At 45.9% G+C, this 25214-nt stretch overlaps 3 protein-coding genes across 3 annotated transcripts in view; 2 read left to right on the top strand and 1 right to left on the bottom strand.

Moving 5' to 3' along the window:
* The first annotated feature begins 5864 nt into the window (after nucleotides 1-5864).
* HSP90AA1 (heat shock protein 90 alpha family class A member 1) lies at nucleotides 5865-13015 on the top strand. Its single transcript, XM_058807817.1, has 11 exons — nucleotides 5865-5953; nucleotides 7632-7790; nucleotides 7884-8250; nucleotides 8723-8856; nucleotides 9325-9633; nucleotides 10172-10337; nucleotides 10589-10779; nucleotides 10896-11043; nucleotides 11387-11655; nucleotides 11776-12109; nucleotides 12271-13015. Exons 2-11 carry the CDS (start codon nucleotides 7632-7634, stop codon nucleotides 12378-12380), a joined length of 2187 nt encoding a protein of 728 aa, XP_058663800.1. The 5' UTR covers nucleotides 5865-5953; the 3' UTR covers nucleotides 12381-13015.
* A 3490-nt stretch (nucleotides 13016-16505) lies between these two features.
* On the top strand, nucleotides 16506-21060 carry LOC131559358 (nascent polypeptide-associated complex subunit alpha, muscle-specific form-like). The gene is made up of 5 exons (XM_058807688.1): nucleotides 16506-16569; nucleotides 17014-17084; nucleotides 17738-17791; nucleotides 19291-19350; nucleotides 19562-21060. The coding sequence occupies exons 1-5, from the start codon at nucleotides 16506-16508 to the stop codon at nucleotides 20033-20035; spliced, it is 723 nt and encodes a 240-aa protein (XP_058663671.1). The 3' UTR covers nucleotides 20036-21060.
* A 2025-nt stretch (nucleotides 21061-23085) lies between these two features.
* DYNC1H1 (dynein cytoplasmic 1 heavy chain 1) overlaps nucleotides 23086-25214 on the bottom strand; it is a 44409-nt gene continuing 42280 nt past the window's right edge. The window contains exons 75-78 of the mRNA XM_058807364.1: nucleotides 24919-25061; nucleotides 24360-24528; nucleotides 23874-24001; nucleotides 23086-23465 (exon numbers count right to left, since the gene is read on the bottom strand). Of these exons, the coding sequence (XP_058663347.1) occupies nucleotides 23337-23465; nucleotides 23874-24001; nucleotides 24360-24528; nucleotides 24919-25061 (569 nt within the window). The 3' untranslated portion in view covers nucleotides 23086-23336. The remainder of the gene's footprint in view (nucleotides 23466-23873; nucleotides 24002-24359; nucleotides 24529-24918; nucleotides 25062-25214) is intronic.

The following is a 25214-nucleotide window of genomic DNA, read 5'->3' as shown; positions in this document are numbered from 1 at the left end:
TCCCATCCTACATGGAGATCACACACATTTCCACAAAAGGCACCACAGTCGTCTTAAAATGCTCATAAAACAAAGAGCAGAACCAGAGAAGAACTTTTAACTTGGTGGAAGACAAAGTCTCTTGTATAGCTCAGTCGGCATAGGTATGATGCCTGATTTGTACATATAACTTCAGCTAAGAAGTACAAAATTATGCGTTTACTCTGGGAAAGTATAAAACATTATACAAGATCTAAAACTATAAAGAAAATATGTTTTGTTCCAGTCATAAGGGAATACTAAGATGAAGAAAAATTGAAAATATCAAATTTGAGTTGTTATAAGGTTAACCTATTAATTTTGTAACAAACACCACATAAAGTAATTTATGATAAGCCTGAACAATTACTCTGGGACCTTATTAATGTCCCATGAATCCAGGCCTTTCCATGCTCATTCTCTCAGCTTTCCTATGCAGCTGAGCTTTACATATCTAAAGAAACATATGATATATGTTATATTATGTATATAAAATATAAATTATAATTGGCATTTGTTAGTAGTGGAATTGTTGCCTTTAGCTATAACAAATACATTCTTGTTCAACAGTAAGTCCCTTTAGAATTCCTTCTGAGAGAAATGACTGACAGTTTTCACAGTCCCTGACACATATTTCAAGAACCATAAACTTTTAGGAAAAAAGAACGTGTACACACAGCCCATGGTCCATGCAATTATTGCTGCCACCTGCAGTTCTTCAGTACAATTACATTGTACGAGATCGATTTTGTTCTTTGCCTCTTAAGTAGCTTCTTCACCAGAAAAATATTTATTCTAAGTGACCATCGATCCTATTTCTAGAATGACTCACCTTTTTTTGTGACCTACAGATCTTATGATCACTTTAGCTTCCAGCAAGCAATGAGAAAGCACAAAAGAACACAGCCTGGGAAACAGTTTTAAGAAAACATGAAGCTTTGCTCAGATAGATATCCATTCCCAGCTTTACATTTCATTATGATAACACAGATTTTACATGCGTAATTCCATGTGTTAAAGCAAACTAGACATATATTACCACATCTTTATACTTACATCATTCTTCTGAAATGTACTGTTAAGCAGTTTCAGTTAGTGCTGGTTTGTTTTCCTCCAGTAAACCCTGAAGCACTGAGATAACATGGCAAAACTGTCTCAGAACTCAAACAAAATTAATTTTAAAGCAATGCTATAAAAGCATTAAGGCTACAACACCAAACACTCAGAAGTCAAGTTAAATGCTGGAATTCAAATTCTTTATGCAAACATTTTTTAATTTCTTTGTGGCTTATAAAAAACAAAAAAAATTTCCAGCAACACAGAAAAAGCCTTTGATTGAATTAAGAATAAACCCAGTTTTTCCTGTGTGCTATTTCAACACCTTGAACATTAAATACCTTCCTTTCAGCTTTTGCTTTGTTCTTTTTAAATGACTTTCACATAGCAAGGAGTTCTATGAAACTGTGTAATTAAAGATTCTAAAGATCCTATTAAAGAGGATGCAAATGTATACAGAGACCAAGTGTGGAACTAATCCTCAGGAAAGCAGGAGATGCACAGTGGAGACTTTCTGGTGAGGAGTGTCCTGTTGGTGAGCTGGGTCAGCTGTCCCAGCTGAGTCCCCTCACAGCTCCTCGTGCCCCCCAGCCTCCTTGCTGGGGGTCAGTGTGAGGAGCAGAAAAGGCCTTGATGATGTCCAAACACTGCTCAGCAATAACAAAAGCATCTCTGGGTTATCAACACTGTTTGCAGCACAAATTCAAAATATAACTCCATGCTGGCTGCTGTGAAGAAAATTACCTCTACGCGATGAAAACCAGCACAATCTCTTGGTTGAAAAATTGATCTCGCTCAGAATTTCCTCCAAAATTAACTGTGACACGAACCAAGTTAGGAACCTTTTTTTTTTTTTCATGCCTAAAAGTGAAGCAATAAAAAACTGGGACCAGTTAAAATAGAGTAACCATAGGAACAAAATGTCTATATTTGCTAGCCCTCACTGCATAACAGAATAAAAAAACTACAGGTTATTCACAAGTCATGAAGAAAATATGTGTTTTACACAGTCACAGAGGAACTGGGATTAAGCAGAGCTGGGAAAACTTCGATGGTTTGGTATGAGATTACATTCTCCCAGTGCACTTGTCAAACAACTTTGACAAAAGAAATCAGCCTGCTTTTGAAAGCTGAATAACACAACCACAAAAGAGAAAACAGAATGATGTGACTGGAGATTAGACAGTAAAAAAGCATGTGATCCTGCAGACATATGCAAAACCTTCCATAGGTTTTCCCATGCTTGAAATGACATATATCCCTAAATCTGAATCACTGGGCCCACATTAATCGAGAGATTAGAAAGGAAAAGATATTCTTAAAGCTTGAATATTATTATAAAAGTGGCACCCTTAAAATTCTAGACACCTCAAAAGGAGAGCACACAAGCAAATTTAGCAGGATATTGCTTGATAAAATGCTTGGACATATATTGCAATACTTCAGACATTTTCTGAAGTACAGAAGTTACTTTGGTGCAAACACATGTTAGAAACCATTTCCCTCCATGGAATCTGAATGTAAGAGGGTTTCAGCCTAAAAGGCACATCCTATAGCATTTATACTATACCATGACTGTTTTTTAATCTAAGAAAACCATGAAAGTTACATCATTATGCCTGAGTGTAACTGCCACACTTTATTAGTGCAGTGATAAAGAGCCACTAGGCTGCTTTATGGAAGCAGACAAGCAAAGCAGCTGTCAGATCACTGAAATCACAGTCACTGTGCAAAGAAAGGAACCTGTCGTACTCAAGACAGCATTTTGGTGCACAGGCACTTGGTACAGGCACATGTGTCTGAGAGAAAGGAAGAGAAATGCATTGAGAAGGACCCCAAAATCCAACTTGAAGACAGTACAGAAAACAACCAGCCAAAGTAAGCACCAAGAAAGTGAACCAGACATAAGTGCAGAACTTTCAAGCCTGAGCACTGGCTGAAAGCCAACTTTCTCAGTGGCTTAGAATGGTGAGCAAATAATCTCACCCTTACAGTCTGATTTCTCCTGTGGGCTGAGCAGCAGCTCATTTACACACCCTTTTCTGTTGTTGACACCATGATTAATTTTTCCACCTAATTAACTAACCTGCAGGATCCTGTATTTTGGCCAACTGCTTGGGTCAGAGCTGGAGCACCAGGATTGAGAAGGGCAGAGTCCTCTAAGACACTGCACCAACGCATGTACTGATCCAGATACTGCAGAAACTGCAGCAAGACAAGCTGTAATTTTAATTGCTTGGTGTTCCTGCATGTTTTACATGTGTACTTAATGTATCTTCTTGTCAGAATACTGAAAACTCTCTGAAAACACAAAGCTACAAAAAAATGAAGCCAGTGGACCCCAATTCAATCAGATTTGCTCATCTGGGTTAAAACTGCAGGATAACCAATACAAAGGACATGAAGTTCAGCATGAGGATTTTTGATTAAATGTGTTAATGGATCTAAGTCTTGGAATATTAATTCATGCTAGCCAGTCTATTTTAGACACTCAACTTGGAGAAGGGCAGGTTAGGCAACTTAAACTTCAATTCCCCAAAGTCAGACAGATGTTGAACTAGATAGAAGTCTGGGGCACATTTAAGAGCCAAAAGAAAATGGAAAGAAGTTACACCTGAAATAATTTTTTGCAACAGAAACAACATTCTTTTTATTCCTCAAATATATAGCCATTCTTTAGAGCAAGGAGATATGTCTAAATTCATGCTTACATCAGTGCATAATTTTAACATGTAGTTTCTCTGGGTATTTATATCCTCGAAAGTGGATCAGCTCCAAGAAGAAAGTTTTAGAAGTCTGGTCTGGAACACATGGGATGCAGATCATTCTCCTGAGATGTAGAAGATCTGCATTTAACTCCCTGCTCCCAATCAGGTCATTCAGGATATAAAAATACCCGCCCTGCTAAATGCTGCAATCACAGAGCTGCTTGGTATAATGAGATGGGTACATATCAAAGCCTTTGTGCAGCATATGTAAATGTATGTATAAAGGTGTCTCTTGCAGCGCCCTTTGAACATCACCCAAGATTTCCCAGATGAACTGGCAAAGGCCATGGTCAGGCTGAGAACCCCAGCGGGTTTCAGGCTCTGGGCTGTTACAAACCCAGCAGCACTGGCCTACGCCTCATGTCTACTATTAGCACTTAAATCCTTAAGTAACTGCATAGCTATGTAGGTCTGCTGAGCCGCTTGGCTTCGGTCCCACGGCTCTTTTTACCCCGTGCAAGTGCACAGACCGAGAGGCAGAATTTTGTTAATTCTCAGACTTATACCTGCTGCGTGAGAACCGGTGTTGTTTTTCCTGAGCAGGCGAAACGCGTTACCACAGCATCCCTAAGCTGTGATTCACCCGGCTACGCCCGGCAGCGCGGCCGGATCCTGCCCGGCCAGCAGGGCAGGGGGAGCAGGGCAGGGGCAGCGGAGCCGCCCTCCCGCAGCCCCTCGTCCCAGCCGAGGGGACGGCGGCAGCTGCACAGCGCTCCCACACAGAGCTGCACAGCCCGCACCTCCACCTGCACACACACACTGAGCTGCACACCTCCACCTGCACACACACACAGAGCTGCACAGCCCGCACCTCCACCTGCACACACACAGAGCTGCACAGCCCGCACCTCCACCTGCACACACACACTGAGCTGCACAGCCCGCACCTCCACCTGCACACACACAGAACTGCACAGCGCACACCGCCACCTGCGCACACAGAGCCAGAGCTGCACAGCCCGCACCTCCACCTGCACATACACAGAGCCACAGAGCTGCGCACCTCTACCTGCGCACACACAGAGCTGCACAGCCCGCACCTTAAACCCTTAAGTAACTTAAATCCTTGATCTCGCACAACTGCACCTGCATACCTGAGCACACGCACACCTTCACTTCCGCGCCGCCGCACACCTGCACAGCCGCACTCCGTCCGGCACAGTCCCGCACCTGCACCCCGCACTCTCCCACCCTGACACACCTGTGCACCCTCACACACCTGAGCACGCTCACACACCCGCACCCCACACTCTCCCACCCTCACACACCTGCACCCCGCACATCTGAGCATCCCGCATTCCCGCACCCTTACACACCTGAGCACCCTCACACTGCTGCACCCTCGCTCTCCCACCCTCACACACCTGCATCCCGCACACCTGAGCACCCCCGCGCTCCCGCACAGCCGCACGCCGGCGCACCGGCCGCGCAGCGGAGACAGGGGTTCAGCACGGGGATACAGAGGGTGACAGCCGCCCCGCACCCCAGCCCTGCGCCGTTCCCGGCAGGAGTGAAGGGGCACCCCGAGTTTTCCAGGCCCTTCCCTGCCGCTCCGCGGGGGCGGGGGGAGAATGGGGTAGGATTGGGGGGGGGAGAGACCCCGGCCCCGGCCCCGCCCCCTTCTAGGACGTTCGGAGCGGGGCTCGGCAGCGAGTGACGTCATCTAGCACCGCGCCACAGCCCCGGGCCCCGCCCCTTCGGCGCCGCCCCGCGCGGCTCCCGCGCACGAGCCCGCCTCCTCCCTGCTCCCCCCTCCCCGCGGAGTCCCGGCCGGGCCAATCGCTGGGGGCGCAGCGGGGCGCAGCGGGGAGCGCGCGCGCTCGCGCCCATTCAGCCGCCGGCCCCGCGGCGCCTGTCGCGGACGGCTGCGATTGGCTGCGAGCGGCACGGCCCCGCCCCTCGGGCGGCTTGTTCCGCCCCCGCCTCGCGGCCCCCTCCCCGCGCCCCCCCGCGCCGGCGGTGAAGGTTCCCGATGGTTCTGGAAGGAGGCGGGTCCCGCCGTATATAAATCGGGCGGGCTGTGGGGAGCGCGCATTAGAGAGGCTACAGCGGCGTGAGAGGGCTGTGTCGCAGCATCAGTGCGGAGAGCAGCGCCCCGTCCCCCTGCCAAGGTGAGCGGTGGGGGCAGCAGGCGGCACCCGCCGGTGGTGGATCGGCGCACGGAGCGTTTTCCGTCCGAACCCCGGGCCCCGGTGGCTGGGACGCGGGGCTCGTGTGCGGAGTTGCGTGGGTGGTGGGGGTGGGGTGTGCTGTGCTGTAGGAGCCGCGTGGAGCTGATCGTGCTTTCCTCTGTGCTTCTGTAGATCCTGGGAAAGGTGATTGGGGCTTACAGTCTGGGTAGAGGTGAAAAAAAGATTGGGGTTGGCGGTTTTGAACCCAGCTTACTAAATTTGCATTCTTGTAAGATTGGCGGTGGAGGTGGGGAAAGCGAGCCGCTCCTTGGGGGGGTGCCGGTATGGCAGCGGAGCAGAGGGCGGTCAGGGAAGGCTGTTCGTGTCCCGGGCTGCGGCTGCAGCGCCCCCTCCGCCTCGCAGCGTGCGCGGGAGGGCTGTGGGAGGCTGACCCGAGCACGCCTCGGTGCGGAGGTACCGGGTGGCCGGAGAGGTCCGCTCCCAATGAATGGGCCCCAGCCATGAGAGCGCAAGATGGAGGGGCGGGGGCGGGGGGGGGGGGGGGGAGAAGCGCCGGACCGAGAAAGCGGCGGGGGCGAGAGGGGGAAGGAGGGGGGGGGGGAACCGGGTCGGGAGCAAGAGAAAAGGAGTGGCGGAGATATGGGAAGAAATAGGCGGCATAAGCAGAAAGAACAGGGTATTGCGGGCAGAAGGAACGGGGGTTAGAGGAAAGGAGCAGAGTGCCAGGAGGGAAGGGAGCGGCGGGGGGGAGGAGAGAGTGGGGGCGGCAGGAAGGAAGGAGCGGGAGAAAAGCGGGGGATGGAGGAGGGAAAGAAAAGGAGGGATGGGGAGAAAGCGGCGTGAGGGGACAGGCGGGCAGGGGATGGGGCCAGGAGCGTGTTCGGGGGCTGCAGCGCTCTGGGGGGGGTGGGGAATGCGCGGGCGGGAGGCGGGGGCAGCCAGGGAAGGCTCTGGCAGTTTCTAGAAGGTCTCGCGGTGCCGGCGGGCGCCGCCAGGGGGCGCTGCGGCGCCGCTCCGCCCGCGGGCTCGGGGCGCGGTCCCGCGCGGGCGGGGGGAGCCGGGGCCGCGCTCGGCTCGGCGCCAGCGCAGCGGGGCCGGGCTCGGACGCTGCTCGGCCGGGTGAAGGTCTGGCTCCCGAACGGGGGCGACCGGGCAGCTATAGCCGGTGAAGGACGAGTATTCATTAATGCAAGTATTTGTCTAGAGAAACGAGTTCGGCTGAGCAGTGCTGGTATCTAAGTCAGAGGTGGGGATAGCTGTGTATGCAAAGTAGTCAAGGGATGCGGCTAAGAAAAGAATAATTCAAGTAAAGATTTTAGGTACTTGTGTGAAACGGGAAAATAAAGGTCGTATATCAATCCGTAAACTAAGGGAGGTGCGCGGAGTAGTCCTGTCTTACCTTAGGTGCTGCTGAGCGTAATGCAAGTCTATTGTAAAAGTCTTGTCACCTATTTCCCGCATTCTTTAAAACTTCTGAATAGTTACTCTCTGTAAATAAGGTCTGGGAAGGGCTTTGTCGTGTGTGTGTTACTCTGGTGCCGAAACCACGTGGTTGAAAAACTTGATCTCAGAATGCTGTTGTCGCTGCCTAGAAGAAGAGGCTATGTTAGGTAAGCTGTTCTGGATGGAATTTCAACTTCTCCCTCTCCTTTCACAGATGCCGGAAGCTGTGCAAACTCAGGACCAACCAATGGAGGAGGAGGTGGAGACCTTTGCCTTTCAGGCTGAGATTGCTCAGTTGATGTCTCTGATCATCAACACTTTCTACTCCAATAAGGAAATCTTTCTCCGTGAGCTGATCTCCAACTCCTCAGATGTAAGTACCAAAAGTAGTCTGGTTAATTTTGGCAATTACTGAAATTCTCTAGGAATAGTCAGAGAATGTTAAAGCATGTCTCTTCTCTTGCAGGCTTTGGATAAGATCAGGTATGAAAGCTTGACTGACCCAAGCAAGCTGGATTCTGGGAAAGAGCTGAAAATTAACCTGATTCCAAACAAACACGATCGCACTCTAACCATTGTGGATACTGGCATTGGCATGACCAAAGCTGACCTGGTCAACAACCTTGGTACCATTGCCAAGTCTGGCACCAAGGCTTTCATGGAAGCCCTGCAGGCAGGGGCTGATATTTCCATGATTGGCCAGTTTGGTGTTGGCTTCTACTCCGCCTACCTGGTTGCTGAGAAGGTGACAGTGATCACCAAGCACAACGATGATGAGCAGTATGCTTGGGAGTCCTCAGCTGGAGGGTCCTTCACTGTCAGACTGGATAATGGTGAGTGTTCAGTGTTTTCTGCTCAGTGACATATCGTAAAGATGTTTGGCAACAGTGCATTGCCAAACTGACTTGAAAAAGACACAAAATAAAACAAATCATTACAAAAAATGTGTTACATCAAGCATAGGTCCAGGTCATATCTTGTAATTTCAGTTGGCATGATTTCATATGTATGGAATGCCCAGGTAAATGGTGCATTAAGCTTTCAAAGTTTACACATGGAAAAGTATTTGTTGGAAAACAACTTTGTATGCAGAGTCTTTAAAGACTATGAACTGGATAGTAGACCTCTTCTGAAACTTCTTTGAAGTATATGTAGTAAACTTGAGAAAGCATAACCTAGGCTGTTTTATACACAGAAGCTTCATTTTGCTGAGGTGAAAAAATGATTGAGGAGTGTGGTTTTTAAAGAGTTAATAATTGAATCTGCTCTTCTACAGCAAGGTAAAACATGTAAATTCTGTTCCAGGTGAACCTCTGGGCCGTGGAACCAAAGTCATCCTGCATCTCAAAGAAGATCAGACTGAGTACCTGGAGGAGCGGCGGATCAAGGAGATCGTGAAGAAGCACTCCCAGTTCATTGGATACCCCATTACACTCTTTGTACGTACCCTGCTTGAAATGCTAAATGAGTATTATCAGTTTCACAGGTGGGAGTTCATGTAAAAAGGAATAGCCAATCTTTCTTTGGTTAGTTTAAGTTCTTTCAGATATTGCACTGAGGAAGCTCTGGGGAAATGTAGTCCTGTTACTTAAAATTGTATTTCACAGGACTATGTTAAAAAAAACAATGTTTTCCAATCCCATAGTATTTGTTTCCAAACAGTTAACCTAGATGTATTGTTAGGAGCCATTTAGTGTAATGAAACTGAGCAGTAGGAACTTGGCTCATAGGACATGGAAACACCCACTTGTGTCAGCACCCAGAATGAGAGTCCTTGGAGTGTGGGAGGAGAGTTTGACTCCATGTTCTTGGAGTCTGCTGGCTTCGTGAGGCTGCAAGGGGTACTTAGAACTGTTACTTACTGAATTTACAGCTTCTGCAATTCAAGTACTGATACTGTTTTGTAGGTGGAGAAGGAGCGTGATAAGGAGGTGAGTGATGATGAAGCTGAGGAAAAGGAAGAGGAAAAAGAAGACAAGGAGGAAAAGACAGAGGACAAACCAGAGATTGAGGATGTTGGTTCTGATGAAGAAGAAGAGAAGAAGGATGGAGATAAGAAGAAGAAGAAGAAGATTAAGGAGAAGTACATTGATCATGAGGAGCTCAACAAGACCAAGCCCATTTGGACCAGGAATCCAGATGACATAACCAATGAGGAATATGGAGAATTCTACAAGAGTCTGACTAATGACTGGGAGGACCACCTGGCTGTCAAAGTAAGTTTTTCTCTGGAGACACAGCAACTGTAGCTGTATCTGTAGATACATAAACTATAACACACAGCACTGAAGCTGTTGCTTAACAGTTTCAACTGATCCATTATGCATTGGTGTTCATAATCTGAATTAATTCTGCAGTCAGGGAGTACAGGTGCTTTCCCAGTTAATAGTTTAGTCACCATGTCTAATTGAATTTGACTAGGTTACATATAAATAATAAAGCTAATTATGTTTGTAGTATGTTAGTTGAAAAGGTCTTTGTCTTTTGTTTAATGCTAAATGTCATAAGAACACATTTGCTTTCTAAATCTCAGTATGCTGTGTAAGGAGCTGAGTGTGTTCTGAATTGGTCATAATGTAACACTAATTCAGTGTGTCTGTCTGAGGACAGGCTGTTCCTCACCAGTGTCTCAGCTGCTCTGTAATCTGATCTCCAGTGTGTTGCAGTTTGTGTTCTGCATTTGAAGAGCTTTTAAGTGGTTACCACAGTGGAACCAGGCAAACTGACTAAAATTACCATCTTACTTTCTCACAGCACTTCTCTGTGGAAGGGCAGCTGGAATTCAGGGCTCTCCTGTTTGTCCCACGGCGTGCACCCTTCGATCTGTTTGAAAACAGGAAGAAGAAGAACAACATCAAACTGTATGTGCGCAGAGTTTTCATCATGGACAACTGTGAGGAGCTGATCCCTGAATATCTGAGTGAGTATAATTCTGGAGAAAGTGTTCCCTGAAAAGTTAGAAGAACTGCTTAGCTGTTCTGTAGTTTGGTTTTGGAAGGGGGAAAATTGCAGTTCTAAACAGCTGTTGAGCAGTCAGAAGTACTGCTTAATTCATATTTACTGGGGTTCTATGGAAACAAATTGGTGCTTTCTAATGGGCAGAGGCACATGCATGTAGAGTGACTGGTAATATTTGTTTGAGACTAACAAAGGTGATTGTGTTGTTTGCAGATTTCATGAGAGGTGTGGTAGACTCTGAGGATTTGCCTCTGAATATTTCCCGTGAAATGCTGCAACAAAGCAAGATCCTGAAAGTGATCCGGAAGAACTTGGTGAAGAAGTGCTTGGAGCTTTTCACTGAGCTGGCTGAGGACAAGGAGAACTACAAGAAGTTCTATGAGCAGTTCTCCAAGAACATCAAGGTCTGTAGTCTTTCTGCTGAGCACTGCTGATGTTTGCAGTTGCAGATTGGTGACTGTGGCAGTTCAGTATTTACCTGAAGGAATCAATAAGTGAATTTTCTTCTTGCTTTTTGTAGCTTGGCATCCACGAGGACTCGCAGAACCGCAAGAAGCTCTCAGAATTGCTGAGGTACTACACATCTGCCTCTGGGGATGAGATGGTTTCCCTGAAGGATTACTGCACTCGGATGAAGGAGAACCAGAAACACGTCTACTACATTACTGGTGAGTTGGGACCTGAAATGGTCAGGCCAGCATTGTGTGTAGGTTTGCCTTCTGGGGGTTTATAAATCACATTACAGGGTTCTCAGTTACCTTGCTTGGCAGGAATGGGAAGCATTTTTTACCTGTAAAGAATTTATTTCAGGAAATAAAAATTTGCTTTAAAGTCAGTTAAGAGTATTAAATGCTGGAGTGTCAGTTTAAACAGCTTGAGTGTCTTGGGGCTGTTGGTGCCTTTCTTCCCTGTGCTTGGGCCATGAAGCACCACAGCTGTTGCATAGGCTCTGCAGAAACTGAACAAGCTGCTGTTAGTGCTGAGGTTCATCTGTGGTGGTGTTTGTTGCAGGTGAAACAAAGGATCAGGTGGCCAACTCTGCTTTTGTGGAGCGTCTCCGCAAACATGGGCTGGAGGTGATCTACATGATCGAGCCTATTGATGAATACTGCGTGCAGCAGCTGAAGGAATTTGAAGGCAAGACCCTGGTTTCTGTCACAAAAGAGGGTCTGGAGCTTCCAGAAGATGAGGAGGAGAAAAAGAAACAGGAGGAGAAGAAAGCAAAGTTTGAAAATCTTTGCAAGATAATGAAAGATATCCTTGAAAAGAAAGTAGAAAAGGTAAAAATAGTTCTTGGTTTATTTGTGTGTAAAAGTCAATCTAAAATGAATTTAGGGTAAATCGGTTGTACTTGTTGAAATGCTTAAATTGCAAACCTGTGCTTTGTATTCCCCCTGCAGGTTGTTGTGTCCAATCGTTTAGTTACTTCTCCATGCTGCATTGTAACAAGCACGTATGGCTGGACTGCCAACATGGAGAGGATCATGAAAGCCCAGGCATTAAGGGACAACTCCACAATGGGATACATGGCAGCAAAGAAACACCTGGAGATTAATCCTGACCATTCCATCATTGAAACACTGAGGCAGAAAGCAGAGGCTGATAAGAATGACAAGTCTGTGAAGGATCTTGTCATCTTGCTGTACGAGACAGCGCTGCTGTCCTCTGGCTTCAGCCTAGAAGACCCTCAGACACATGCCAACCGCATCTATAGAATGATCAAACTTGGCCTGGGTAAGTTAACAAACCTGTCCTGGCTCCTGTGAGCTCAGGGTGTATTGTCTTGGTCCTGCTTGGTAGTGTGGAAAATGAACCCTCAGGTGCCTGGAAGTACTGTGGAGATGAAAGGTTTGGGTTGTGCTGTGAGCATTAATGGGTGTGTGTTTCCTGCACAGGCATTGATGAAGATGATACTGCTGCAGAGGAAGCCAGTCCAGCTGTCACTGAGGAGATGCCTCCTCTTGAAGGAGATGATGACACATCACGCATGGAGGAGGTGGATTAAACGAGTTTACAGGAACTCATGAATGTTTCCTTGGCTAATATGAATAAGTTATATTTTGTATATTATGAATGTTACCTGCCAAAAAAAATCTTTGACACTTTGTCTGCATTCCCTCTTTATATTTATTTTCGAAGATGTTATACCTTTATTTTTGTTACATTGCTTTTTCAGCTGATGTGAGATAAAAATGCCATTGAGGGAATATTTTCTTTAACACTGTACAACCCTAAACAGGCAAGTAAGGAGTAGTTATTTTTGTCTGTATTAGCTGGTTGCAGGTGGCAGGGTTTTTGACTTATTCTTAATTGCCAGAAATGTGGAAAGAAGTAACGAAGATGGGACGACATCAGGGTGTTCAAGTTTGTTTAGTGTTACACAGCTCTTCAATTCTTAAGTGTCTAACATACAGTACCTAGTAACTAGGTATCTAGGAGAGCTGAATCTCTTGGGGAAGCTTTAATCCTTCTGCTCCTAACAAGGTCTTGATGTTTAAAGTTGTTTTTTATACTGTTCAAGGATTCTGGATTGCACTCTACCATAGAATAGAATCCACTGTAAATCTCTATTGTGACTTATGCAACTCTGCATGTACAGTTCAAACCTAGAACTGTAAGAATAAAAGTGTTAAGAATTGAGCTGTGTCTCTGACTTGTCTGTTCACACTGAAACCAAACTGCTCTGCCCATGCCCACGTGGGTTGCTGTTCTGGATCCTGAGCTCCAGCTGCTGCCCTCAGTGTACAATGAATGGGGTGTGCTTGGTGATCCTGCTGCAACACCAGTGCCACACCAGAGGGGTAAGGGTCTCTGGAAGAGTGGTCTGCTCTAAGTTGGGGTAGAATTTACATTGATGGTTCAGCAATTGTTGCTGAAGTCCGGGTGAATGGAGCTGCAATCTTGTTCCATGGTGCTGGTGGGAGGTGATCAAGAACTTTCACCTGAGAAGTTGCCAGTACCATCACAGAGCTTGCCAGGGAATGAGGTGGTTGTGCTGCATTCTGTATTCCTTGGCATTTGTCTTGGAGTAGCAAAGAGAAATTTGTAAGCAGCTCTATTCAGCAGTTAGGCCTTGGTGCCTCTTGGGTGCCCTTTTGGTGACTTAGGGCAGATTTTATTTGGTACAGTGTCTTTAAATTCAATTAACCAGTTTGGGAGGAGGGGTTTAAAGGCAGGTTCTGACCAACTCACCCTGCTGGTTTCCTGTGTCCATTTGTTCTGCTCCATGATGCAGGAATTCCCAGTATAAATAATTCATACACATATTACAGTGTGTTGGTGTTGTTTTTGTAGTAAGGTGAAAAGAGGAGGTGGATTTTCTGGTCCTAAGTGTATTTCACAGGTACCTAAAACTGGTTCCATGCAGACCAGTTCAAAATTATGTCAGACAAGTTGTGGTTTGTAAAATGTTTGTGTCAATGCAGCCCTTGGTGGGGAGAGGCCAAGCCGTTTGTGGATACACTGCAAGCTGAGGAATTCAAGCTTGTGTCTCCTATATGTCAGTTCAACAGACTGAGCTGATCACAGGGCTCCAAATCTGAATCCTGTATCAAAGATGAGAAATAAGATGGGTATGAAAATCAACTGCTTCAGTGCTGCTTACACAACTGCTGAAGGCTGAATGTGTGTGACAAGTGGGGCCTTTGTCTTTCACACCTCACATTCTGTATCATGACATGAAATGTTCAAAGTAATTTCAAATTATGGGTGCCTCATAAAAGTCTGCAGAAGGGACTGGTGCCTGCACACCAGTGGGAGCAGCACTGTCAAAGCCAGGACATCATTTCCTTGGGCAGTCTGGCAGGAGCTGTGGTTCCTCCTGGGGACTGTGAGGTGTGCTGTGATCTCAAGTGTCCTGTGTCTCACAGGAGCTGTTTGCTCAGCCTGGCTGAGGTGTCCCTGTGTTTAATTCCACCCCTCACAGTGATGGTTGTACTGCTGCTGTAATAACAAACATGGCATCAAGCCAGATGCAGAAAGGGAGTTACAGTTTCTAATGTGTGCACCATTATTGATTTCCAGTTTGGTGTGTGGGTGACAGAAGCAATGATCAGAAGGAAAAGGTTTCCTTCTGTGATGTTCTGTCTTGGAGATTATCAGAAGAGCAGACTTCAGCAATCTTTAGTTACTGCCTCAAGACCTGTATCAAAAAATAGTATTCAATAGTATCAAACCTAAGGGAGATTCTAAGGTATGTGTGACTTGTGACTAAAATCTATTCTACAAGATCTTGTGTAAAAAATGGTGAAAGCATCTTCCAATTAGTAACACTGGGATTTAAAATTTACATAATGCTAAAGACTTTTCCCCTTGGCCAGTGATGGCACAAGTTTTAACCTCTCTTGAAAACTGATTTATCTCTAAGAGAATAATTCAGGCGAAACTTGCACGTTATCTCCGGTATTTCTTGCCCTGAGAACGTGTTGGGTGTTTTTGAATAATTCCCTGCATTACGCGGTGCAGCCAGAGCATAAGAAACCTGGACTCAAGGGAAATCAGAGCTTGTGGGGCTGGCACAAGGTCTGTGCAGGGCCAAGAGTGATGAGGAGTGGCAGAACACTGGGAAATTATGGGAATGAACCCTGGAGCAAACCTGCTGCACCCCTGGGACCCTCGGGCCACCTCGTTCCCACAGGGCTCAGCAATGGCATCCCCTGTGTGCCTGGGAGAGGGACACCCAGATCTCCCTTGGAATGCTCCGTGTGGCTGTCGCTGCTGCCTGGCCCTGCCCAGAAAGGCTCAGGGGTGCTGTGGGGGTTGTGCTCTCTCTCCATTGCAATCACCATTTCACCTGCAGCCCCAAGCAGCCCATGGAGCTCAGACCTTGCTGCTAACAAGAATCTGTAGCTAATTTTGGGCAGCTTTTGTGGGAGTAACGAGTCCCAGCCTTGAGTTTGGGTGAGGCAGGATGGTCATTTGTGCTCATTGAGCTCAGCTGGAGCTGCAGGCACTAACACTAAGTGAGCCTCCCCAGCTCCCACTTCAGCGGTGGGAGGTGCTGTGGGGTGGTGAGTGAGGTTCTTGGTTGCTATGTTTTGAAAATAGTTGAAGATTCTGAGGAGAAGGAGTGTAATCATCAGATGGTTTTAGTCTGGGTGGAGAAGGTAAGGAGATGGAAAGGCAGGGAAGAAAAGAGCTGTAAGCAGCAGGGTCTAGATCAGCTGGAGGCAGAAATGGGTGAAGGTTTGTGAGCTGCTCCTGGTACAGCTGCTGTCACTGTCACCCCCACTGTCCTGGTGCCTTTTCAGAGCAACAACCCACTGCTGGCTTTAGAGTCAGATGTTTGTTTTGCTGAGGTTTTTATACACTAGTATTTTCTGCCCTGTGCAAGAAAGCCAGCTAGGATAAAGATAATGGCAAGAAAAGGAATTTGATTTGGAAAAAAAGTAAAGATAGTTCCTCATTTCTTATAAAAAGAACAAGAAAGGGAATGGAGATGTAGCTTTTAAAGGGTGAAATCAGATCTGCTTCTTTGTGAAAAACAGACCTGATCCATAGCTCTCTGGTAACTGAAAAAATACTGTTCCTGGTATTTAAGAACAGTAAAATTGCTATGCTGGATTGTAAATGATAAGGAAGATGCTCAGAAAGTTTTGTGTGTCCAGCTACAACTGTCCCTCTGCTCTAGGGGAGATCGTCTGCTCCAGTAAATCATAGAATAAACATCTCTGGTCATCCTGGCTGCCTCTGGAAGGAACTGGGGGTGAAGAGGGGGCTCCCCTTCACTGCTGGCTCTTGTGTCAGCCTGAGGGTCCTGTGAGGGAAATGGGGCTCCAGAAAATAAACTGGTGAGAGCAGAGGGAAGCATCACATCCCTGGCCATGAGGCCTTGCAAACTGGGCGTGTGTGCTTTTAAATACACATATACATGTATATATAATATATATGTGTGTATTTTATATGCACGTGGGAAATGCAGCGACGAGGAGTGCAGGCCCCACAGAGGCAGCGCTGGAGCCTTGCAGCCGCACAAAGGATTCTCATTCACGGAACGGTTTCACTCCCGAGTTTTGCTGCCTCGTTCCGTGTTCGGCAGGAGCAGCTCCAGGTGCAGGAGGTTGAGCAGGGCCCGTGTGAGGGCGCAGGGCCCGGCCCATAAAGCGGCAGAGCGGGAGGCGCCGGGGCCGCCATGGCCTCGGCTGGGAGGAGAGAGCGGCGGAGGAGGAGGCGGGAGGGCGGGCAGGACATGGAGGGTACGGGAGGGAGGGAAAGGGAGCCCCTGGGACAGAGCCCCGAGCGGGGAAGGGGATGTGGGAGTGCACAGGGACTGAATTTTGGCTGTGGGGACCTGGAACAGGCTGATGGCACAGCTTTGCATTTATCCCTCTCTAGTCTGGTTGGGTGTCTTCAGCACAAATACCTCTTTAAGGATACAGAAAACTTGCAGTGCTTAAAAGAAAAGGAAAAAAACCTCTATGGTCTGGTATAAGCTTCTATAAAAAAATCATATTTTCCTCCTGAATGAAGTCTTGTTGTGGTAGAAGACAGTGGCTGCTTCTAATTTATTTTTAAACAGAAGCTGCCTTTGATTATGTGAAGGACTGATCAGCTTTTCTACCCTAAAGGGAGTAGCCATGTCTGGGCATTTTATCTCAGAGAAGGTTTTCTCTAATGTGCTCTCCTACCCTCTGTTTCAGTCGATGCTCGGGAAAAGGAGGATTCTGTTAAAAGCCCAGACTGTGTGGAAAGACTGGCACGAAAATACATGGTAACTTTTAAAATTGCTACTTTCTTTACCTGCCTGGTAAAAGACAATTCAGAAAGTGTTTGTTGGTTTGCCCTTGGCCTGATGGTGCAGCTGCCTCGGCTGGAAAAGATTGCATGAAGAACAGGTATGGATGAATTGATTTAAATGGGAGGGATGGAGGTAATTCCTCCTCTTCAGTGCTAACCTCTGGGGATGAGGGGAGCTCTTTGTTTGTAAGGTCTCTTTCTACACAAGGGCTTTAGAAAAAAATGAGGGTGTTATCAGTCATTCATCTGCAGTTACATTTCTGAGCTGTAGGGTTACCAAATGCAAAGAAACAAACAGAACCACAGTGCAAACTAAAAAATGTTTTGTAAAGTTACTCACAAGGCTGGAGTAACCATTGTTAGCAAGCGCAAGGCATGCTCTGTGCTGCTTCCCTTTGTGGTTTTGGGGTGAGGAGTGATGAGAGAGGCTTCTGTTTTCCTCTTATGTTTCACTTGCACAACCCAACCAGCACCACAACTGTGGGATATTTGGGAAGACAAGCTGGCTTCAGATGGGGAAGCTCTGGAGAAACTCGGCACCTACAGTTGGTACCAGAACTTAAGCTTCAGCCTGAAGCTGCATAACTTCTACTTTGAGTGGAATTTCTTTCCTTTCCTCCTCTGCAGCAGAAGTGCACGGTGGAGTCAAGCACAGAGTCTGAGTCTGAATGCAGGGCAGAGGTAAGGACTGACTCTGCAGTGTCTGATGGTGATGTGATTCCCTGATGTGCATCCAACCCTTCCTTCAGCCTCAATAGGGAGCCTCCAAGGCATGTTGTGGGGTTGTTGATTTTGTGCCTGGAAAAAACCCAAAACAACCCCAAACCCAATACTCCCCTTTCCATCAGGCTCTTTCTTACCACTGTTACTAGCTTTATAAAAGTTAATTCTATGGGGATGAGGCAGGAGAGAGAGTGTTTTAGGCAGACACATGCCAAGATATGCTGACCTGAGCTGTTCCTGGTGGTTAACTTTCAGCAGCTCTGGTCCAGTGGGATTTCTGCAGCTCTGGGTAGAGAACCTCTGCCTTCTGACTGTCCCTTTTGGAGGATATTAAGAGCAGCTCTGTTGCTGTGGCAGTTAGTTATGGAAATTGCTAACTTATTAAACATTGTTCTGCCAAACCAGTGTGTTTAGTGCTGATTAAAAAAGACCTGATGCTGAAGTGGAGAACAAAATACTTAATTTGTGGGTAAAACTCTTTGGAATTGATGCTCACTGCTGGTGCATGAATCACTGTGCTTTGTGACTTGGAGAAACTGCCTGCCACCGCTTCACCTTCCAGACAGGTCAGGGCAAGGCTGGAGTTGTCTGCTCTCCTGTGAGAACCAGGCTGGAAGTGCAGCTGTGTGATGGCTGGGCAGGTGGAAGGGGCTTGCACAGTCCCAGCCTGAACAGAGCTGGCTGCTCCACTGAGGCTGCTGAGGAAGGGCCCAGGACTGGGGGATTTCTGTGCTCTTTGGGGAAGCAGAACTTTGTGGGAGTGTCTCTGTCCTTGAAGCAGCACAAGAATACAAGGTCACAAATGGGCTTCAGCTCCTCTGATAAAGCCTTTGGTTTCTTGTTGAGCCCAGATTCCTGAGCCCTGCTTTGTCTCAGCTGTGCTCAGTTCTCCCTCTTCCCACTGGAAGCAGCACAGCACTGACTGGTGGGGCTTTCTCTGAACACCTGTGGTGGATCCTTTTCAAGAACTTTCCCACTTTCCTTGCTGTTAACTTCTTTTCCTTTGTGAGACTTGGTACCTGGGGTTTGCTTTCTAAAGGGAGTCTCCCTACACGGCATTTTTTTTTTAATTAAAAGGCCCAGACTCTAAGCATTATTTCAGGATTTCAAATCATCCCCATGTGAAAGAACAAAAAGGGACCTGAGTGGAAAGGAAGGTCTCTAAACTGTATCCTGACTGCTATTATTTAAGTGCTGGTTTGGTTTATTTTTCTGGTGGCATGTAATTACTCATTGTTCTCCTGAGTGCAATGCTTTAAGTGCACAAAGACTTACCCTAGCTCTATTTTAGGTTAACTTTACCAAGCTTTTAAAAGTTAGACTGAGACACACTTTTTATTCTTTTAGCAAAGTGATAATCTGCCTTCCTCCTCTCTACGATTTCCACCTACTCTGTTTTTCATTAGGTAACTTAAGGGAAAGTGCCTTATAAATCCATGTTAACTTCTCTTAAATAGGTTGTGCCTACCCCACTTGCTGGAGGACCCAAGAAAGCAAAGGAATCCAGGGGACTACAAGTAGGTTTTGGGTATTACACAGTCCTTGGTGTAGCATCCAAAAACTAAAACAGAGGTGGGGAGTGTGTGGATAAACAGAAAAGTTTCCACAGTAAGTCTTTGACTTAGGTTGGAAGGGATTTTAAACTCCATTGTATATTGCATTTTGTTTGGTTTGGCTTTTTTTTAGGGACAAATAATCATCCACCCTGTTTAGAGATGTTTATTTTAGTTTTCAGATCCTTATGATGGTGATTCAGAAGATGCATCTGTTCACACTGACTGTTCTATGAAAGATGCACCCTGGATGAACAGTGCCTCACAAGCAGCGCCTCTGGAGGATGCTGCTACTTCAGAAGATGAAGAATCCTTCCCTAATCCTCCAAATGTCAGAGAAATCCAGGCAGTAAACGACTGCAGAGCAGCCCTGGAGCCTCCTGGCCCGGAGCAGGGTCTGTGGCAATCACCGGAGCCGCCTGCAGGCACAGAAGCCTTTACACCCGACCGCGCCCCGCCGAGGGCTGTTAACCCTTCAGCCCCCGCGGAGCTCCCTGCAGCCCCGGCTGGCACTGCTCCACAGCCCCTGCTCGCAGCTCACTGTGATGGCACAACGGCCAAGCAGCCCATGATTAAAAGAAAACACGGGATTCCTGCCACAGAGAGTGCTAGTGAAAAACTAAAGAGAAAGAAATTCCGTGCAACTTAACCTAAGGGGTGAATAAATCATTGCACAGACTGTTCTGAAAACGAAGGATCATTCTGGTAGAGATTTCTTCTGCAGTGTGTACCTGGACTAGCCAGGCTGCCTCAGGCCTGTTACAAATGCACTGCACTGTACAGTAAGCTGTGAGATCCACCTGAAAAACCGAATCAAACAAGCTGTGTGACAATTCGACAATTCCAGTGGAAACTAGCAAAGGTACATCCACAGCATGACAGACAAGCTCGGTGCCCAGGTCCTCTGGGAGCAGCAGCAGCCCCAGCTCCTGTGTGCAGTACCTGGAGGCAGCTGCAGTTTCAGTGTAATTTCACCAACACTGACAAGGGCTTGTGAGGAGGGAAAGAAGAATGACCCCTTGGCTGCAATTATCTTCCAACAGCCATGGCTTGTCTGGCACCTGCTTCGTGTCTTGTTTGGCTCCTGCTGTGTCTGACCTCCCTCGAGTGGTGAACGATACAGGCTTGACTCCCAACAGCTGAACTGCATCACGCAGAACTGACTGCAGCTACTGGCAACCCAGCATTTATTGTCTCCTTCAAAGGGGAGAAATTGTCTAGTTGCTGTTAACACAGCTGCTCCTTCCTTGTTTGACCAATGTTTTGGGCAGTTTCTGTGTGGCTGCCAGAATAGTGTTTACAATGTGATGTGGAACACATGAGCTCAGAGCTGCTTAGTGAAAGCAATCATTCAGGAGCTGCAGGAATGGTGCCCACAGATGGGAGGCCAGTTAGGGAGCACATCTGTCTCTCTGATCTCCCTTTCCTGTATGGTAATTTCTTTAATCAGGTTTAGAATCTGGGTAGTCCATTTGTGTGGGAGGGAAACTACTAACTATGAAAGTATAATAGTAGCTTGAAAGATGTTAGTACCAGCAACTTGTGGAAGCACTTGTTTTGTACAACTGGCAGAGATTTTTTAGTTTTCAGTTTCTTTCATAGGATGGAAAGCCACTCAAAATGTTATTTAACTGCTAACATTGCACCCTTCCACCTGTGTATTTATTTTATTAAAGTAACTTTTCTTTCATCCTTATTATCTCAGCTGGAAATGGTTTTTAATCAGCTTGGAATATGTGGTTAAACAGTAAGTGTCAGAGGCCTTTGCCCCAAGACAGAAGCTACTGTGGTTGCCCCTTGACTTGTCCAGAGGCAAAGACTGCTGCAGTGAAAACTGTGAAGTTAATTGAAAAAACCCTAAACAAACCAACAACCAATCACTTGTAGCTGTAGATTGGTGTGTACTGCAATTAGCCTACAGCTCTCTCTGGAAGGAAGATGTGTGAAAAGCTTAAGAATACAATAGTGTGAGGCAGCCTCATTTGAAGTCCTAGCTATCAGACACCCTAGCTCTCAGCCCCATCAGCTGAGGCCAAATAAAACTGAAACCCCTGACTTTCAAACTGCAGCCAAAACCCCCAAACTCACCTCAAGAGGATTTCTTTAAAAGCAGCTGTTTCACATAGCATGGAAAAATCACAACAGGAGAGAAAGGGAGTGGAAAGGTAAGCCACATAGGACAGCATCTACTCATTGCAATATGTTTACTCAGTATGAGAATCCAGATGTGGATTAACTTCTGTATTAGGCCTGAATTAACAAAAGGTACAATTTCAGGTGACAAGTTAACATAAAAGAGCAGAAGAGTTTGGGAAGCTCAAGCTCTAGGATAGTTGAGACTCTTGATCTCCCCATCAGTGTTTGCCAATAGGTGGAACTGGTTTGGGCAGAGTTTTAACAGTAGCTGTAAGTGGTACCACAGCCCAGGTCCATGAGCTGGGCACAAAGAGCAGCTGCTGAAAGGAAGGTGCATGTTCAGTGGAGCTGCCAACAGCCAGCTCCTGATTTAAGCTAACACTTGTACTGCAGCTGGTACCCAGAGCATGCTGCTTTCTTTCTGTGCAATGTAATTGAAACTATGCTGGAGGCAGTGATACCAGTTCCAACATATTCTGGTGCTGGAAAGCAAAGTCTCTCACAGAGGCTGAGACAAGGCAAAGGCATTATGGTTACAACTCATCTTGGATCATGATGCATGTAGTTCTCATCTCTGTTCCTCACAACTGGGTAAGAACTGCACAAAGATTATTAAACTGCACATGATTCACTGGTCTGGGATTCACACTTTGTAAAGTAACAAAACCAGGACAGTTTAATCTCAGGGATTAATTTTGCAAAACAGTATGGAGAGGGCAGACAGCAGAATTCTGTTTCAGTAAACAGCAAGCTCTGACCAAAACAAGTATGTGAGGCAGGCTGAGATAGCAATTTTTCTTCCCAGTCCAGGCTTGTACTATGGAACCCTTATCACAGAAAAATACTGGAGCTGATCAAAGTCACTGCTTTCATAGGAGCAACTGGGGAGGAAGGAGCTCCCAAGATTTCTGTTTTCAGATTAGAAAGCTGTGTACCCACATTCTTCATACACACCTTTGAACACTTGACTTCAGCCACTGTCAGAGAGGACAGCTGTGCTGAGAGGATGGTCAGAAAGGTAGAAATGCTGAGCCAACAAATTCAGCATCAGAAAAAGCAAGCAAATGCCCAAACCATTACAGCAACGCAAGCAAATAGCAGGAACTTTCAGCTTTCCTGCTTTAGTAATGGTTGGTCACATGTGAGAGTCTCAAATAATATTGTAACTCCTTGTGTAAGCAATTAATAGCCTCCTCTTGGGTTACTGAGACATAAATCTGGGGACATATTTCACCATAAAAGCAGTTTGAGAAAGAGGAAGCTCTGTGGTCAATAGGACAAGAAAGTTTAGCTCAGGATGCTCCAGCTTCTCAATGCATTGTAGCAGGTTACTTCAAGTCAGACCCAGTCCATTGCAATTAATTAATGCAATGGCCTGAACTGTCACAGCAAATGTCAGGTTTTGTGTATTACTGCACTATAGACTTACACTCCAAGGTTCCTGTTACTGCAGGTTGGCTTGAAGAGCAATTCATAGTTATTCTCTGAAAAGGTCATGGGTATAGGTTTTCCAGACAGAAATCATCACTAAGAATTAGATCAACAGAAATACATGCTCAAAAGTTTTGCTATATATTTTATTTAATATAACATAATCCATCAAATATCACATCTACCAATAACCCTCTAAAAACCTCATTCAATCTTCCTTCAAAGAAATCTCTCTGGCTTATCAGCTTCCCACTGCACCGTCACCTTTCCAGCCAACTTGACACAAATCCATCTGCTAACCTACCCTGATTACAAAAGTACAGGTGAGCACTACATAGAAGACTGACACTTACTACAGCATTAACCAGTGAAAATAGATTTGTTCACTCAGTGCAGAGAACTGCAACACCACGCTCATAGAAGCTGCGGGGATCTTCCTTGGTGGCAATTTCAAAGTCAACAGTGAAAATCAGATCAGCACGAGTGAAGTTCAGATAAACTGGTAAAGTAACCTGGGGAAAAACAAGAACATAGGAGAGTTCTGTAAGACAGCTGAAGAGTGTCACAGGTTTCTCTAACACTATATGATACCAATGAGATGGCAATTCAGTCTCAGATAGCTCAGTACTCAAAATATGAGGAAAAACCCCAAGACTTAATAAATTCACAGATGCTGCTATAGATATAAATTTGAGTTTTGTCTTGAACAGCATTTTTAGATGTCTCTCCTTTTTATCTGTCTACAAAGAAAAAACACAGTGAGCACTAGGTCTGTTTGCTGCTAGCCCTGAAATCAGATGCCAGCTGACAAGAAGAGTAATTAGAGAACACCAATTTGATTTGTTGTGTCTGGTACAAGTATCCATAAAGCCTTAGGAAAGAATTGCTAGGGATATCTAAATGTTTCCATCAATACTTACAACATTTGCTTTTTTATCAGCGTTTGTCTGCTTGATCCAGCGGAGCTGTGTAATGGGCAGGACAGTTGAAATAGCATTTGAAAGTGACAGCTTGTTGTTACTGCACGTAGCTCCCTGGAGCTTCAGGCCTGCAAATTGCAATGCAGTTTAGAGTATAAGAGCTTTCATACATCCAAAGGCTGTCTCCTTCTGTATCATTTAAGGGCTAAGTCCACTAAATGAGAAGTATTTCATAATGCAAAATGAAAAGGTTGTAGGTGATACACTATGCAATACCACTTCAATATATACTGGCCCCAGTCTTGAGATTTATTAGCATTGGAAGTACTTCCCTAATAACTAATATCAAACTAATTTGAAAATACTTTCAGAAAGTGTGTAATAACTTTTTCAACAATAGCATCTTTTTCATTTGACACAGCCCATTTAATACAGAAGCTTCTGACAACATTTCAGAGGAAGGTCCCTTCCTTCAGCTCAGTTTACCTGTGACTCCAAAGCTGCAGGCATCCAGGACTGCGTTCTGGGTAGTTGTAACATTGACCTCAAGACAGAGCTCTTCAAGGGACCAACTGTTTGCCTGGGCAACATATTGTCTTGTAGCAGTAATATATGCCTCTGGTACAAACAGGCCACCCAGGCACACATGGATGTTCTATTTAAGAAGAAAAAATATAGGGGGAAAAAAGTATTTCAGCTGCAGTCTTAATTAATGACTATTATAAATCTATTTATAAGCAATCTCTTTACATTTAAATGTTCCTGCTACTACTGGAACACAGTGTAATTGCTAAGATGCTTTTTGCTCCAAGGTTTGTCTCCCACTGTCCCACAATACCAATGCTCCCTCTGATCTCTGTGCACAGTTACCCTGCTAAGCCTCATCACGCTGTGATCAGGAGATGCTCAGCAGTATTTACAGACATTTCAGAGAACACTGACTCAAGTTTATTGACCGAGGGGCTATTTAGAAGTCCTGATGTGAATACTCCAGAAAGCAGGTACACAGCTCCACCAATAACCCTGAGAAGTCAGCACAAAGTACCTTCAGTTCTTTTGCTCCACCAGATGCAGCTGCCTGGGAAATATTCTGGAGCTGTTTAATGCGCTCACTGAAGTCAGACACCCACTGGATAACAGTCATACCAGCTGGCACCGTGTAATGAGACCAGCTACGAGGCAAAATACCTACAAAGATGTGACTAGAATTAAGTTTTGTTCATATACAGGTTGAAATTACACACTATATTAAAACTTTGAAGACCTGGACTGGAATATCAGCCTCTATTTTAAAAGGCCCTTCAGTAAGTGAAAACACTTTCAAAGATTACAGAGCAAATG

Source organism: Ammospiza caudacuta, chromosome 6 (genome assembly GCF_027887145.1).
Source record: "Ammospiza caudacuta isolate bAmmCau1 chromosome 6, bAmmCau1.pri, whole genome shotgun sequence".
In the NCBI taxonomy this organism is placed as follows: Eukaryota; Metazoa; Chordata; class Aves; order Passeriformes; family Passerellidae; genus Ammospiza; species Ammospiza caudacuta.
The sequence above is the reverse complement of the archived record's forward strand: the minus strand, read 5'-3'. Positions and strand labels throughout refer to the sequence as shown.

Coding starts and splice junctions, on each gene's coding strand:
- HSP90AA1 (XM_058807817.1), top strand. CDS start 7,632: ATGCCGGAAGCTGTGCAAACTCAGGACCAACCAATGGAGGAGGAGGTG. Junction 8,857..9,324: donor GATACCCCATTACACTCTTT/GTACGTACCCTG, acceptor ACTGTTTTGTAG/GTGGAGAAGGAGCGTGATAA. Junction 11,656..11,775: donor TTGAAAAGAAAGTAGAAAAG/GTAAAAATAGTT, acceptor TTCCCCCTGCAG/GTTGTTGTGTCCAATCGTTT.
- LOC131559358 (XM_058807688.1), top strand. CDS start 16,506: ATGGCCTCGGCTGGGAGGAGAGAGCGGCGGAGGAGGAGGCGGGAGGGC. Junction 16,570..17,013: donor GGGCGGGCAGGACATGGAGG/GTACGGGAGGGA, acceptor CCTCTGTTTCAG/TCGATGCTCGGGAAAAGGAG. Junction 17,792..19,290: donor AGTCTGAATGCAGGGCAGAG/GTAAGGACTGAC, acceptor TCTCTTAAATAG/GTTGTGCCTACCCCACTTGC.